The sequence below is a fragment of the Uloborus diversus genome, chromosome 10 (assembly GCF_026930045.1).
Source record: "Uloborus diversus isolate 005 chromosome 10, Udiv.v.3.1, whole genome shotgun sequence".
NCBI lineage: Eukaryota > Metazoa > Arthropoda > Arachnida > Araneae > Uloboridae > Uloborus > Uloborus diversus.
This window is the reverse complement of record NC_072740.1, coordinates 13,057,646-13,074,649: the sequence shown is the minus strand read 5'-3', so window position 1 is coordinate 13,074,649 and position 17,004 is coordinate 13,057,646. Positions and strand designations below refer to the sequence as shown.

General features: G+C 31.6%; 1 protein-coding gene across 1 annotated transcript in view; it reads right to left on the bottom strand.

Annotated features, from left to right (window-relative positions):
* The window catches only part of LOC129231659 (rho guanine nucleotide exchange factor 10-like), a gene marked incomplete at its 5' end in the record, with an annotated part of 57,664 nt that overhangs the window by 18,407 nt on the left and 22,253 nt on the right, over positions 1-17,004 (bottom strand). The window contains 7 exons of the mRNA XM_054866022.1: positions 3,815-4,101; positions 4,187-4,299; positions 5,621-5,712; positions 10,734-10,858; positions 12,383-12,492; positions 15,684-15,847; positions 15,938-16,029. Coding sequence (XP_054721997.1) covers positions 3,815-4,101; positions 4,187-4,299; positions 5,621-5,712; positions 10,734-10,858; positions 12,383-12,492; positions 15,684-15,847; positions 15,938-16,029 — 983 coding nt within the window. The remainder of the gene's footprint in view (positions 1-3,814; positions 4,102-4,186; positions 4,300-5,620; positions 5,713-10,733; positions 10,859-12,382; positions 12,493-15,683; positions 15,848-15,937; positions 16,030-17,004) is intronic.

The window sequence follows — 17,004 nt, the reverse complement described above, 5'->3', positions numbered from 1 at the left end:
AAAATATTTTCTTATTTATATTCAGAAGTTGTGTTCTTCAACACAGTACTTCTTTTCTCAGTTCTCTGAAAACAAAAACGTTTTGTGATTATCCCTCATCCTAAATAGCTGGTAATAAGCTGTAAATTTCAAAATTAGTTAGCTTACTTTTGACATACTTTCGAGAAAGTATGAGTGATATTCGAGAAGATATAAGAATTTATTTCAAAACTATGAATTTCATTTGAAGGTTTTTGGCTCATAGCATGCAGTTTCCGTCAAACGTTAACAAACTGTCAGGAAACTTGACAGCATACAAGAAGCATAATAATAAAATTTGAAATGAAAATATTGAAATTTTTAATGAAATATGAGCGTTTGAAGCAATTAATTATTCACCGGACTTGCGCGAGATAGCAATTTTATTTATAACTTACAGAACTTAAAACTAAAGTAAATCTCCCAACTAATAATAAATTACATTAAAATATCTTAAAAATTCAAAACGATATCAGCAATCTAATGAGCTGAATTTAAATAATAATCTGATAGGTGGGTGACAAATCATTAGGGGTTATTTGAAAATTCGGATGCCATTGTTCAGTATGTTTTTTGTTAGAAACAGACTAGTTGAAAATGACCCCTCACGTTTTGTCGCTTATCCAGTACTTATTCAAATTCGGTCATTAGATGTTGAACTGGAATTTTGAGTTAGGGGTTTTACTTCAGTTTTAAATTATGGAAGTTATAAATTGCTATCTTTCGTACATGCACAGTGAAAACATAATTGCTTTAAATGTTCACATATTTCATTATATTTATAATATTTAACTTCCAATTTTAGTATTATACTTCTTTTGTATGCTGTCAAGTTTTCTAACCGTTTGTGGAGGTTTGATGGAAAACTTGGTGTATTAGAAACCAGAAACCTTCACATAAAAATTCGTAATTTTGAAAGAAATGCTTATAATTTTGTGAATATCAGTGATACTTTCTCAAAAGTATATAAAATATTTCTACATAGTAAGCTATATAATTTCTGACATTTACAGCTAATTCTTAACTATTTAAGATAAAGTATGATCAAAAAACGTTTCTTTCCTCAATTTGTTGCTGATCCTCTAAATGCATGGGTGATTATTTTTTATTGGAAAATGACAGCGGGAGCATGTCTTTTAGGTGACAAAAGTTACAAAACAATCGGTTTCTTATTTTCCAAGAAATTCTTCATTTTAAAAAAAAATTTGAATTTCTTATAGGGCCCCTCCTTTAACTGCTTCTTTTTGCACTTGCTGCTATGACTTAATGAGGAGGACATTTGATCTATTGTTCATGCTTATAATTGATTATGATAATTGACTAGGATGTTACCCTAATGATTTTGAAAAAGTTGTAGTTGTAGAAATTCTCACAATAGCAAAACTAAACTTTGCTTAAATTTCAATCTAAAAAAAAAAACATCTATTCCTAGAAAAAAAAGACAACATTGATAACATTTGTGTAAAGAAAAGATGCATTGATATTTGAATTATTAACTTACAGTTAGAGAGCTGAATGTAGCTACAAATAATTAACCTGATTTATCAAAATGTAGAATACTAAGTCAAAAAAAAATCTAAGTTATCACTAACAAAAAATGACTAACAAGTCATATAAATATAATAATAATCAATATTGAAAAAAACTGAGATTTGATGAATTTTGCAGCAATAGTAGCTATCTCTCAATATTATTAAATTTTTTACTTTTAAGATATGGGAATTTCTTTTCATCCAAAGGAACAAAATGAGAGGGTGCCTCATGGAAAAAATAGCACCTTTAAACATAGGATGCACCCTAATGTGTATATATATATCATTCATGTATTCTTATTAAACTTGAAAAGCATATACAGGGTCGTTGAGGTAAATCCGGAATTCGTTTATTAACTGCCCTCTAGCGGTTGTTGTGTGCATATTTGCGAATAGGTTATCTAATGTGTAGTTCATATCGTCACGAGGCACGCGCATATAGACACGTTACAACAAGCAACAACATGAGCCGGGAACAAGACAGAAGAGCAGCGATCCTTGAGTCCCTTTGTGCCGGTAAATCACCAAAGGAGATTATTGAGTGGTTATCTTCAGGTGTTATCTTCAGGTCAGTTGAGTGGATGCTTCAGAAGTGCTCACCGTCATGCACACCAAATTTCCAGCAGCGGTCATAGTCCTTGGGGTTATCAGCAGTGAAGGGGATGTTATGCCACCTCATTTCTTTGAAGAAGGTCTCAGAATCAACGCCGATGGATACATTCACGTATTGGAAACGGTAGTCAAGCCCTGGATGGACATGGTGGCCGCCGGAAGAGATTATGTCTTCCAGCAGGACTCAGCGCCAGCCCACAAGTCAAGAAAAACCCAAGCGTGGCTTCACAGTAATGTGCCCTACCACTGGACACCCGACTTGTGGCCACCCTCCAGCCCGGACTGCAATCCTCTCGATTACTACTTTTGGGGCGTAGTTGAGGAAAAGGTTAACGCAAAATTTCATAATACCAAGGACGCGCTGAGAGCCACCATTACTGAGGTGGTGCATAACGTGGACAGGAAGGAGGTGAAACATGCATGCGGTCGGTTCCGGTCACGTCTTGAGCGAGTGGTGGCAGCTAACGGCGGCTATATAGAATAATTTCTTTTTATAACATATTTTCTATAATATTGCAAAGTTGTGTACAAAATAAATCCTTTTTGTTTGCGTTATAAGAGTTTTAATACTTGTGTCCCATTTTCCGGATTTACATCAACGGCCTTGTATGTTTATATGTGTTTTTCTCATATGATATAAGTGTGTAGTTTTATTTTGAAAATATTAGTATGTATACTGAATTAAAAAATAATTTAAAAAAAATCCATGCATTTTTGTTTCTTTTTTTTTCTTTTCTTGGTAGAGGCAATTGCCTTTGTCAAGGTCATGGAAGTGATACCCACTTGTTGATGAGCATCAAATATGGAACCATTATTACCCCCAACAGAAAGACGACAACTGGTTTTAGCATATGGTGATACCAGTCATTTAAACCTCAACATTTTAGACATGAGGCTGATGGAGTGGGAAATTTGCTCCAATCTCATTGACCCTAACTGTTCAATGACTGACACACATAATTTTCAGGCCCACAGATTCAATGTGCACATGTACTTGATGGGTAGTATGGTCTCGGGCATCAAACCATCGAGTCTCCTATTCCCTGTCTCCTGCCTTCACAACTAGGCTCTCCCTGTCCTCAACTTTTAGCAGTACAGAAGTATTGATCAACTACAGGGCAAAAAATCTCAAAGAAACTAAAATAAAATGCAATGCTAGTCAAAGTGTCTCTGTGAGAGAAAAAACAAACTAGCATTTAACGTTGTAAAAGTAGATTACTTTTTAAGTGCAATTTTCAATAACATTGTGATATGAGGTAGAGAGAAGCGAAGGGATGTAAGTGCCAAAATTAAGAATTCAGAGATGTCCAGTGTATACAATTTGTGTAGAAGAATTTTTCCTATGTTTTGGGTGAAAGACAGAACTAGTAACCGTGGTAGGTGCAACTATACAGCATGATTTAGAAAAAAGTTTCAACAAAAGCCTACCTGGAGATTTTCTTCATTTATTGAATGTACTATTACAAAAAGAGTTCATTAATATATCAGTTTCTACAGATAAATTATGATCATTAAATCATATTTCAAATGAGATTATAAAGCGAAAATATTTCAATATGAATGGTTCTCTTTTTTGGCTGTTACAGCAGTTTAAGCCAGAAATCAAAAAATATATTTTTAATAATTTTTTATCATTGTTTTAAAGCACTTACTTTTTATTATCGGTTCCCATCCACACCGTTTCGACTGAATGCACATTATTTAATGCAGGTTCAGAGCTATCTGGATCAGAGCAACCTTTGCTAAATTGCATCACAGGTACTGCTTCAATTGCAAGAATTATCATCTCACTTAGATGATATACACCAACTTGCCGAAGGTGGGTAAGATGTACAGCCATAACAACTAAATGACTATTAACTCCATCTGAAGAACATATCCATAAGTATTGCTGAGGAACAGAGCAGCTACTAACAATGTAATGGCATCCACATTTGACCTGCAAACAATCCCATGAATAAGCAAATATATCTTTAAAAGGGATGCAGGAGGAAAAAACACAAAGAAATTAGTTATGTGCTTACTTCAGCTGATGATGGTGCCTGAAATACAGGAAAGGTTTTAACAAATAATGGCATTTTGCTGCTAGGTCTTTTCTCTTGTTCTGGGATATCCCAAGCAGGAGTATTATTTGGATCTAAAAAAAATGAGATTATGAGAAAAATATTCATAATAAAGAATTATATTAATTTATAATTAATTTAGCTTTCTTGCTTGAAACAGAGAAAAAATACAGACTAAATCTAGCAGAACAAATACTGGATTTATCCCACTATAAATATAGTCAAGGTATTTGAAATACTTATGTACAAATTACGTTAGAGGCCTGCAACTTTTAAACGTATTTTTTGAAAAATATTCTAAGGCCCACTTCTAAAAAGAAAATTGAATAATTTCAAAAATTCTTGTTTTTATGAAAAAGTGATAAATTACAACAAAATCAAATATGGAGGGAAAATATTAGCTCACAATGAAGTTCAAGAATGAAAACGAAATATCAAACAATGTTCCTAATAGAGAGCAGGATTGTGTGATTCCATCAACTTTTTTAAAACCTGACCCAATAAAAAGCTCTTTTGCACACTGCTCCCTCGGTTCAAGAATCAGCAGACATACTTTACAAAGAAATCAAAACTTCTCTTCTCGAATTGCACTATTTTTCATATTTATTTTTTAAGAGGACAGTGAAATATTTATTCTACATGCTAGTTGAACATTTAAAGTTAATTTAAGTGACTTGAAAATGACTGATTTTCATGAGAGTTTGTTTGTACATGCATTGTTTGTGACTTTTTAATGTTTTGTTTACTATTCTACGTTATGTATATATTAGGGCTGTGCGATGCATCACGAAAAAGGGTGTGGATCCCACATCATGAAACTGGTTTAGAATTTCTCTACACTGATGTATCAATACTGCAGCGACGTACACAGACAACGGTCCACGATCATTGGCATTTTAATCTCTATTTTTTTCAAACTAGTGTTAAATCATTACTATAACTACCTGAAATGGCTTAAAGATTACATGTTTTTGAAACTAGCCAGGATACATGACTGTAAATATTGGTATTAGGAAGATTCTCTTGGAGCTGCTACAGTTAACTGCAGCAAAGAAAGATTTTTAGCACTGGTTAAATTAGACTTGTCATTAAATTTCTACAGGCAGGACAGAATATCTCATTGGCTGACATAAAGCTTAATTGGCCTTTTAAAGGGAATATCTCTCACTATTATGTAAAATATATTCTGTGCTTCATTTCTTCTTAATATAAAGAAAAAAGTTATATGGCTCTGGTGATGTTCTAACAAACCTAGATTCAATTATACTTTTATACATACAAAGAGACAAAGCATACAAAATTAAAAAATAAAAATAATTTTAAATAAAAAATGAGAAAGATTTAAAATATGAAGTCAAAGCTACAAGACAGGCAAAGCAAAAGAAATACACATACCTAAGGCTAACTTTGCAAGTCTCAAATCAGTAGTCCAATCCCTTTTGACTGAAGGACTTGACATTTGGAAGCATATGCTTTCTTTATTTGATCTAAAAGGATACATTACTGAATTTTCCAAGTATTTTTTTAAGAATTTACTAGATAAATATTTCTACAACAATTCAGATTATTACATGTAAGAATCCATGTGAATTCAACCAGCACCTTAATAGTCTCAGATATTTGTGATTGTAACATTTGTTAAAACTCATTAAAAAATTATACCCAGAAACATTAGGGTATACTTTGATTTTGTTCATAAAAAATCCTGGGTCAAAATACAGACCGCCAAAGATGGCGGCTCGGGCATCATTTCACACTTGAGATTTTTGAGAAAATCTTTAAAGTCTCTCTGGAATGGAATAACATATTTTGTTGTGATTTGTTTTATTTACAAGGTTATTTTTTTTTAAAAAAAGATATGTAACATTTTGAACAGTTTTCTTTCCGCAATCTTTTAAAGAAAAAAAAATTTTCTTTTCTCAAACATGCCAGTTTAAAATTTTTTATTATTAGTTTACGGTTGATCAGTACCACTAAGCACTACTCTCTGAAAAGGAGAGCTTCCATGTTTTCATTTAATAGATTTAAGAGGCATTTGAAAAAATGAAGGTTTTTCAGGAACTCTACACAATGGCTCCCAAAAGTGTAAGTACACTTGCGATTTTCAATGAAATACACCCCTATCTATGGGATAAAATTAATATTTTGGAATGAGTATTTAATTATGAGATCTGTGATCTATTTTCTACAAAACTACGTGAAAATTGTTAGTAACATAATAAAACTTGATTTTTAAGAAATAAATGATCAAAAAGTGCCAGAAACTTAATCTCACAAGTCTTCCAACATTTTGAAAAACTATCAAAAAATTAGTAAATAATCTAACTTTTTACTAAGTTATTATTTAGTAGAGCATCACGCAGTATCAACAACAGCTTTTAAATGTCTGGGAATAGATTTCATTGCTTTTTCTGTTTTTTTTTTTTTTTTTTTGTGCAATTTTTGAGTAAGTGCCCAACCGCACTTTGAGTCTTACTGTTTCTAGTTTACTTTTCATTCCAATGCAGTATTTTTGTAATCTAGTCTCCAGATTTCTCTAAGTGTGTTACATCCAGTTCAAATCTGGCGATTGAGAAGATATTTCTAAGCTTAAGGACAATTTTTAGACATCAGAAGCAAAAGTTGAATACTTTGCTTCTTGTCGTCATCTTGATAAAAAAACAAAGTTATTTCAAAAAATAAATTTTGGGGCTAACAGTTTGAAATAGTTTTTTTCTTTTAATATTTAAATGAACAGCACGATTCATTATTTCATAAATAATTCCAAACCCTGATGTTGATATGCACCCTCACACAAGAACACCTTCACTGATCCAACATTAAGTTCTTATGATTAAATTCCTTATTTTTTCTTCTATTAACAATTATACAACAATTTAACGAAAAATGTTAAATTTTTTTTCATCTCTAAGTAAGACGTTATTCCAAAGCGTTTTAAGCTTATTTATCATTGATTTTGATCGTTTTTTGCACAAGCAAGAAAATTTTTGCGGGAAGAGGTCCCATCTAATCCAGCTAATCAGAGAACTTTTCGAACAATTTTGGGTGAAAATTAAACGTAACATTTTTCATTAAATTCTACAGAAACTTTTACAGCATCAAATGTGAATTTTTCATAATTTTGTTAACTGTAAATCTTGGATCACATTTTGTTAACTTTGCCAGTTGACCAAACCTTACCTTATTCTTACCTTGTTTTCGATCTGATTCCTTTCTTTAAAGCATTTTATCAAGTACTTTATTATAGAACTAGGGGCACCCGCACGGCTTCGCCCGTAATAGAAAAATTAAAGGTCTTTTGGTTCGCTTGTATATTTACAAATAATGTATGGTGAATTTTCTCGCCAATTGGCTTGTGCCGACGTTACAGTTCCACGTTATGATAATTTCGTATCTCGCCAACTGGCTTGTGCCCATGTTACGGTTCCACGTTAGGATAATTTCGTAATTTATGATAGTTTTTTTCTTAAAAATTGGATTAGAAAAAGAACAAAATCGAATTTTCGAAAAATCGCTTCGAGGTGCACACCTCCATGCTACATACTAACTTTGTGCCAAATTTCATGAAAATCGGCCGAAAGGTTTAGGCGCTATGCGCGTCACAGACATCCAGACATCCTCCGGACAGAGAGACTTTCTGCTTTATTATTAGTAAAGATGATATTATCTAATTTAGAGACATTTCAAACCAATTTATCACTACTGTGAGGAAAAAAAATCAAATTTCAAATGGTGTTTGTTCTTTTTTATGAATACCAGCCATTTAAAAATAATAAGCAGAATATTAGGGAACAAACAAACAAAAATTTAAAGTGAAATGACTTTACAGTGTCAACACAATTTAAAAATAATAAAAAGGGCATGTGATATCTTTAATCATGAATTTAGTCAAATATTGCAGTGTACGATGACTTTTGTGGCATAATATTTCTGTCTCTTCGTTTTTTGACAAATTTCAAAAATAAAATCAGACAATATTTTGACAACACTGCTGGGATTTATTTAGAATGGCATAGGAATGATGTGAAAAAAAAATTGGACTTCATATTCGAATTCATTTTCGCGTTATTTTGGTTTTACTGCAAAATTTCAAGGTGTACTAACACTTTGGGGAGCCACTGTATGTATAAAGGTAGATTTGAAAATTCAAAATTTTATTTAGCAGCTAGTGGCCAGAAAACACTTTTAATTTAGTTATGTGCAAAATTTTCATTTGAGTTGTCACTTTTATCTAGAATGTTGGTTTTAATGAGAACAAGATGGTACTGCGCTAAAAAATTTTTTTGGCGTAATACTGAAAGGTTGCGTGCGGGGAAAGGCTACGTTTTAGCAAATCAGCCGGAGACAGTGTTCTTGTTCACATAAAAAAATTAAATTCCTGGATAAAGTGGTGACTCAAAATTTAAATTTTCCCATATAACTAAATTAAAAGTATTTTCTGACCACTTGCTGCTAAATAAAAATTTAAATTTTCAGGTTCTTTACATATAGAGTTACTAAAAAAGCCACATTTTTTTCAAATGCCTCTAAAACCTGTTAAACAAAAAAACGGAATTTCTCCTTCTCAGTTCTTGAATTATTTCTTCTAATGAACATCAATAATTAATAACACAACAATAAAATCCATTTAATTTCATTTTCCCTTTTTTTCAAAAAATTTTACTGGCCTTTAAGTTTATTCTGAAACTGTACATATACAGCGCATCCCTGTTTAAACTCTAAAGACCTCCACTTTCACAACCGTTAGTCCTAGATGCATACTTCCAATTGCATAAATGGTAAAAATACAACGCAGACATAAGGTGTGAAAAGTTTGATGTGAAAAAAAAATTTAGTGACAAAATACAAAATCTAACTTTTTATACAGTCTCCAAATACCTTAAATTGCATTTAGGGAAATCACGAGCAAGAGAAAACAATTCGAGCACAAAAAGCTTGATGTTATAATAATCAATACTCAAAGAGTTATGAAACGCATGGTGACTACACCCCTTTACACTGGTAGTCAAAAACATCTTTCAGGGAGAAAGAGAGTAATTAACAAGGGTTTGAAAATTATGTGTGCATAGAGTATTTTTTTTCAAATCGAACAATTTTTTGTCGTGTACTTTTTGGTATCATAGCATAACATATGCATTTATTTTTCAATAGCAATGAAAAACATAAATGCAGTAAAACCCTTCCAAATGGACGTACCTCAAATATGGACAATCCTCTTAAGCAGACCCCTCGACACAAAGACCTAATCTATACTAATAATATGAAGCTGATGAGTTTGTTTGAACGCATGAGTTTTAAGGCTACTGTTTGAATCGCAGGCACTCCTGCTTCGAAATGAAAAATTCTTTTTGTGTTGAATAATCCGTTTATTGAGGAAGGCTATAGGCTATTTTTTTTAAAAATTGGATTGACCGAAATATTGGTAATTGCAAATTAAATGTTCAATTAATCGTTTAGTTCAATGAATTCCTAATAGATGGCGGGGTAAGTTAGCCATTGGGAGACAATGATATTTTTTGCATGCGGTTTTTTTTTTTTTTTTCAATATTCAGGTACACAATTTGATTATATAGAATTTTATATTGGGTTTTGTTTTTCTTATTTCTTCAACTTTTTTTTTTTTGTTCTTATAGTTTAAGATGGTTACTCATCTAAGTATGATTTGTCGTATTATTCAATTGTGATTATTCTTTATAATGTTTTTATTATAGCAGTTTATTCAGCGAAACATTTTAAATTGCAAAAAAAAAAACCCCGCTTCACTTGCTAAAGGGCAGAGTTACGGCAGCGTGGTTGCTTGGCACATTGAGAGATTTATTCAAGGCTTATTTTGAGTTTTAATTCTACTGTTAATCTTTTTATGTGTTTTGGGGAATAGTTTTAAATTCCAAAGAGACTTTAATAAATGTTTTGAAAAGTTCTGTATGCATTTTTGTTGAAGAAAAAATATTATTTCACATCCTAGGGGGGGGGGGCATTTTTTTAAATTCAACGGACTTCCTTTCAATTCTTAGCATGGGCATCGTCATGCAGGTATTGCTCTAGTGTATTATAAACCTCTCTTGTACGGATATCCTCAAATAGGGAAACAGACACCATTTTGAGAATCATTTAAGTTGATATATCTTACATTGTGGGCAAGTTATTTCAGGAATAAAAAATTAAATTTTTGAGAATAAAATAATTGAAAATTGGAAAGTTTGTTACATTAATAAATTTGATGAAAGCCACTTGTTGTATAGAGCTAAAATTACGTCTTAACGGACAAAAAGCTGCTCTGATGAGAACATTTTCAAAGACCTTTAGCAATTTTGTTTTGAGCCAGCATAGATCGCACGAAATTGAAACCTGTTGTCAGCCAGAATGCAGCGAGACCTCAGTGCATTCAAGGACTGGTTTAAAGCATTTACCAATTGACTGAAATTCAAATTAATCACTATGTAAGTGATAAGAAAGTACAACAATTACAATTTTAGAAAAAAGAATTAATTCAAATATATACTCATACCTTGATTTCACAGGTACAGCTAATTGTAAACAACAACTATCCAAAAGACTAATTTCTTCACACTTTTGACGAATAGATTCTTGAATAGAAGTGGATATACCTTGCAGCAGTTCCAAATTAATGCCCTATAATTCCAATTTAAAAGAAAAGAACGACACTTGTGAGAGTATTTATTTAAACTTCCACACTTAGAGCAGTTATGCTTCATTTCAACCAACAACAGACTTAAGTATATGAAGAATATTTCAAACACCCCTTTCTCTAACAATACACAATGAAATGAAAAATTTTAAGCAAAAAAAAAAGAATGTAAATTATGTCACAGAGCAAAAATAACTTTAATACATGCAAATCAATGTCAAGAACAGAAAAATATTAATTTTTTTTACATGATATTTCAAAACATTAAAAAGTATTGAAAAGAAAGGAATTATAACTAAGGCATTGAAACACATGCAAAGAGAAACGATGCTATAAAACAAGTTAAGAAACAGCCGATATATAAACAAAGAACAAGCCCATAATATTAAAGATTAATAATCATTAAGCAAAAGTAGTTAATTACACAAATATATGCACACTGCAAATAAAATTAAGAATTAAAAAGATTTTTAATAAAAATTAAAACAGAAATGTTAAAAAAGTATAAGTTTGCAAAAAAAAAAATATATATATGTAAAAACCACAAACAAAAGGCTTTTGATAGATTTCTTTTAGTCTATAAACTAACACTTTACACTAAAAAAAAGGAGTTTCTAGTCAACTGCATACACTTTTTTCAAGTTTTGTGCTGTGTTATTGCTGAGGGATGAACGAAAATATATTGAAACAGGCCCCCAAGAGTGTAAACATGCCACTCACATCAGTAAGATAGTTTGCAATTCTCAATTCAACAACCCTGCATGTTTTCTTTTCTTTTTTGGGGAAGGGGGAGGGATCTATTATACATCTAAAAACAAATGTTGCATTGTTGCATGCACCAAACAATGGACATTTATTTCACCGCACTTTTACCCTTCTATCATTAGGGAGTACAGAACATTTGTGCATTTGCAAGCAGAAAACTTTAAGAAAGAAAACTTTATTCTTTATGACTTCACTTATTCAGAAGGGTTTTTTTGTTTGTTTTTCATTTTTTCTTTCTTTCCTTTTTTGGTGTCAGTGTCACCCCCTTCCCCCAGGCCTGCTCATTTGTCCATTTTGCAAAACAGGATGTTGACATTACACCAGTATGTGACTTCACTTATTTTAACCTGCCATTTTTAAATAAATGGTATGTTAAGAAAAGGTTTTATGAATACGTTGTATAAAATATTTTTCATACTGATCCTTATTCATTCAGAATGAGCCACAATAATAGTTGAGATTCTTGCTAGTGCGTCCAATTTACAAAACTAACATTTGTCGTACCCTAACTGGCTCTTATTTTTTAAAGAAGAACAAGTTATAAAAGTGGCATGTTATCAACAGCTAACAATACATACATATTACAGCACAACTGCAATGAAATGGAGAACCATACAAATTTTTCACTATCAGAGAAATAATTTTTAACCACTATCCAATTATATTTCATGTACATGTATACTTGTGAGTGAGTGCGTGTGAATAGATAAAGAGATAGAAGTTTTAAAGAAATTCAAACTTACACTATAAGAACGTCTTAATGATGAAATTAGAGATTCCATTCGGCTTACAACATCTTTATCGTGCACAAGGTCCCTTAGGTCATCATACAGTGTCCTGTCATTCCCTGCATCTGAAAGATTTTAATGTTCAATATGAATACAAACAAAAACCACTAGTACATATGTACAGTTTCCTTCACAGCTATTAGATTTAATGTCAAAAATAAATAAATACATAGTTAAAACTAAGTTTCAATTACTTGCTGTCAGCGGAATATTATTCAATAATTTAAAACCAAAAATTTCTCTCATAGAATTAGATATTTAACATTTTGAACACAAGTTCACTTGAAACAATTTTAAGAATTATTGTTTAAAAAGGAAACATGTAAGTATTTAAAAAATATATATAAGCTTAATGTACATATTTCTTAACTGTTATCACGCTACACCATATATGTCAGCATGTAAAATGTATAAACTTCATCATCGTGGAACTACTTTTTATCATACACTCTGTTGTCGTGCAATTCAACTTGTTGCTTCATGGCAATCAACAGGGCCAGTGGAGATTTGTTGCATTTTGCCTCTGTAGTTGACAAGCAGAACTAGAATCTACATCTGCATACTTCCTTGCTTACATTTGAGATATTCCGAGTGTTGCTTAATATTACACTAGTTTTGCAGCAGTAAGCTTTAAACTTTGATACCTTATTAACTAGACTTGGTACTGCTGATGAGTAGTCTTCATTAAAACTTACAAATTTGTCAATTTTTCACTTTAAACGTATATGCTCCTATTTGCAAATTAAAGTGTACTTAAATAATAACACATACACACATTGAATCTCAGTAAAATAAACTCAACATTAATTCTTAAAATGGTTTCAGGTGAATTTGTTTTATGAAATTATTTACTTCAAAATACTAAGTATCTATTTCTAAGAGGCAAAATTTTTGGTTTTAAATCACTGAATGCCAACAGCAAGGGATTAAAACTTTGAATTTATTTTTGACATTAAATGTAGTAGCTCTGAACTTCATTGCATTTAAAAAGGGGTTCCCTGAAACCCCAAAATACGTCTGGAGTGATGTGCAAATTTTGTGCAATAAAACGTTGCTATATATTACTTCAGTTTTCAAGCACAAAGGCATGTATTCAATTCTTAATAGGACAGAGATCTGAAATGTAGTTTGTCTTAGCAGTCTGTCCCTCTAAGTGAAACCAAACATCCAAGCTTTTGGGGGTTGTTTTGAGTTTTCGTAGATTTGCTTGTTAATGTCCTTTCTGAAGCATAAATTAATCAAATAAAAATACAATGATTTAGATCATTTCTCTCAAACAAATTTGAAGGCTGTGCTATTTTTTCTAAATGTTCACCAGGCAAGTTCCAGATCAGTAGTGAGTAGAGAAATAAATTGCATAAAACACAGTAGAATGACATTTTTTCCCTTTTTTATTTACATTGGCTGGGGTAGTATATCATACAGAATAATACATGAAATATACAAAAGGGAACAGCAACAAAAGCACCAAAAAGTATTAGAATGACAGAGCAGCAAGCATTTTTTAAGCATCAGATCTCAAATGCATGGACAACAAGAGTTGGATAACGAATTTTGGCACAGTAGCAATGAAACATTCAGTTCCACGCCCAGTGCCAAAATCATATTCAATGCCGTTTTCAGTAGATCAGAATGAAATGGTATATCACAGTGTAATTCAGAGACAAATTGATTTCTCTGGAATCTGGTTCCATTTACCTTTAAAAAATGTTAGCATTTTTTGGATTGAAATACTCTCAGAGAAGTTTAAGCAACTTAAAGGTGGAGCGATTTTTAATGATTACTACAGCACTGCATGTTCTGAAGACTTCTGCTGATGGCACTGCTAATGCACGTGTGGGTGAATGTGGAGCAGTCACAAAATAAATTTGTTATTTTTAAATTATTTATCTACTCAAAAGATATTGAATAAAATTTCATAATGTCTGAATTGTTGTCTTGGACCATACATTTTCTACAACATAATGTATTTATGAGTCTAGTAAACATGCAGATATAAACTCAAACTCATCACAATGTGCATTAAATATGCATATACAATATCTTAGGCTTAGATCAAGAGTTGTGACAGTTCAGTTTGACCTTAGGCCAACTTCAATATTATGTATACACTAATTAATATCCCCTATCATTATTTCATTTCAAACATGGAAAAAGCTTGTATAGGCTCTTAGTTTGTCACTCCTGAATGCAAAATATTACAAACGTGTTCGGGGTTTTTTTTATAGCAAAAACAAGGGATATATGTGTATGCATGTATGGACATTAAAAAATTCAGAAGTACACAAATTTACACCGACATGAGTATACCAGTTAAGGTTAAACGTTTTGGTTCAGAAGATTATGCAGTAATAACTTTCAAAAATTTATATACTGAAATATTTTTGACAATCTAAAGAGAAATTTAAATTTCAAACAAATATTAAGCATGAACCCATTTATTTTAATGGAAGTTTTCTCTTTATTATGATAAAACAGAACATTGATTAATCAAAGTGGTTGAGACCAGCACCTTCGGTCAATTGAAAACTTCAGATAAAAGAAGGATTTAAAAATGGCCATCAGGAGACTAAAGGAACAACTGGATTTCAACATGCACAGTGCATGTATGTACATAACAAAAACTGAATGTGATGTTGTAATTACTTTTAAAAATCAACAATAAATTTGTTCAACAAATGCTACACAAACCAAAAATGCAATGAAAGTTTAATAAGGTATATTACATGGACATTATGAAAAAGGCAGAGAAAGAGCTTGTGTTGGTGGTGAATCAGTTTTGGGCAAGAGAGGAAGAAGAAAAAAAGACAAGATATTTTGAATGCATGCACTAGCCTCTGTTGACCTTGACCAGATTTCATTTTAATCCATGGTGCATTTGGTAACATCATAGCAAATAATGTCTTCATAGTGCTATTAGTAATACAATTAATTTCGAAAATAATAGAAAAAAAAAATTTTTAAACAAAACTTTTGGATTTGATCACTTTTCGACTCAATAGGATTTCAAAAGTTAGAAATATTTACAATGTTTCTTAAATTTACAGATGGATGTGGAGGGGGAAAAAACAGGACTGATAGAAATGCATGGATAACTAGGTGTTTGCCTTAAAACATGCTACCTCCAGTGATTTTCAAAGTGATAATTAACTTTTAAAAAAATAATTATGAAGCTGAAACTGGTCAAACGAGATTTCAGGTAAACAAGGTTCTACTATATTTCAATCCATAGAGAGTAAATAAAGGTGCTATATACCTGAATTTCGGTCTAAGCTACGGCTTCCAAAAGTTTTATTACGACTAGATGAGATCATTAGATTTTTAGTGGAAAATGCAATATCATCATGAACTTCTACATCTTGAAGAGGTACTGCCCATTTCAAATTCAACCTTTCTCCATTGAGAATTCCATCAGTGCTTCTGCAGAGTTAGTAAAAAGAATTACTTTAAAATAAATAATAAATTTGAAAATTCACTACTTTAATACACACTTCAAAAATTCTTAATTACCTTGGGGTAACAGCAACAGAAACTAACAGATCATTCAATAAGAACAGTCTTCGCTCTTTTGATTTTACAACAAGGCCATTTTGATCTAATTGCTAAAAAAACAAAAGAAATATAAAGATTTTAAAGAAATAAAGAAAAGAAAAGGAAAAACAAAACTTTCACTATTATTCAACATACAGCCTTATTAACTTATTTTACAAAGGAGTTTAGGAATTTAATCATATTTTGAAACAGTACTTGGAAAGAGAAACCCCTGGTCAATCATCACCCAGGTCTTAAGAGGGGAACCAGTTAAGGAGGCCAAAATTTTAGTGTTTTTTCATGAACTTTTTTTAAAAGGAAAGAAATAATGGGAATTTCTTTAACATTGGAGGATATTTTATTCATCTTTTGAAGTACACCTTGTAATTTTTTGAAGACATTTCCACCAGAATTAGTGGAGTTAGAAGCTGCTGTACATTGGCGGTCACCATCAGAACTGGTTGCTAGTGGCATTACTGAAGCCACAATTTTTGTGGCTTCGGTATCATCAAAAAATATCAAAGAGTTAGGTTCATATAGAGTATAATTAAAGAAAGAATATTCACAGAAATTTTCAGAACAATTGGTCAATAACTCTTTGAGTTAGAATGCTCACCAGTTGAAAAAATGTTGTTTCGAGAAATATGCACTTGAAAAAAAAATGCTGTGAAGGTTTTTGAATCTCCGCAATCACTTTAAGTGCTCATAGCATTGGAACTAATCAGAATTTTTCACTGAAATTTTGGCAAAATATTCTTGAATAGTTATACTAACATTTTATGACATTAAAAAAGGGGATTTTTTTAACCGTCTAAACTGGTTTCTCCCTTAATAAAAAAATCAGGTATCAGTTTTCAACTGTTCAGAGGAAGAATTCAATTATTTTGTACATACAGTAAAGCACCTTTCAAATCCTTTGTAAACTACTATGATAAGGTACTTCATTCATACAGTGAAAATTTCAGCTATGTTTTCTCTATTCCTAAACTCTCCAATTTCCATTCCAAATCAGTGTTCTCCATACCCCTCATGCCTAATAATGAAAA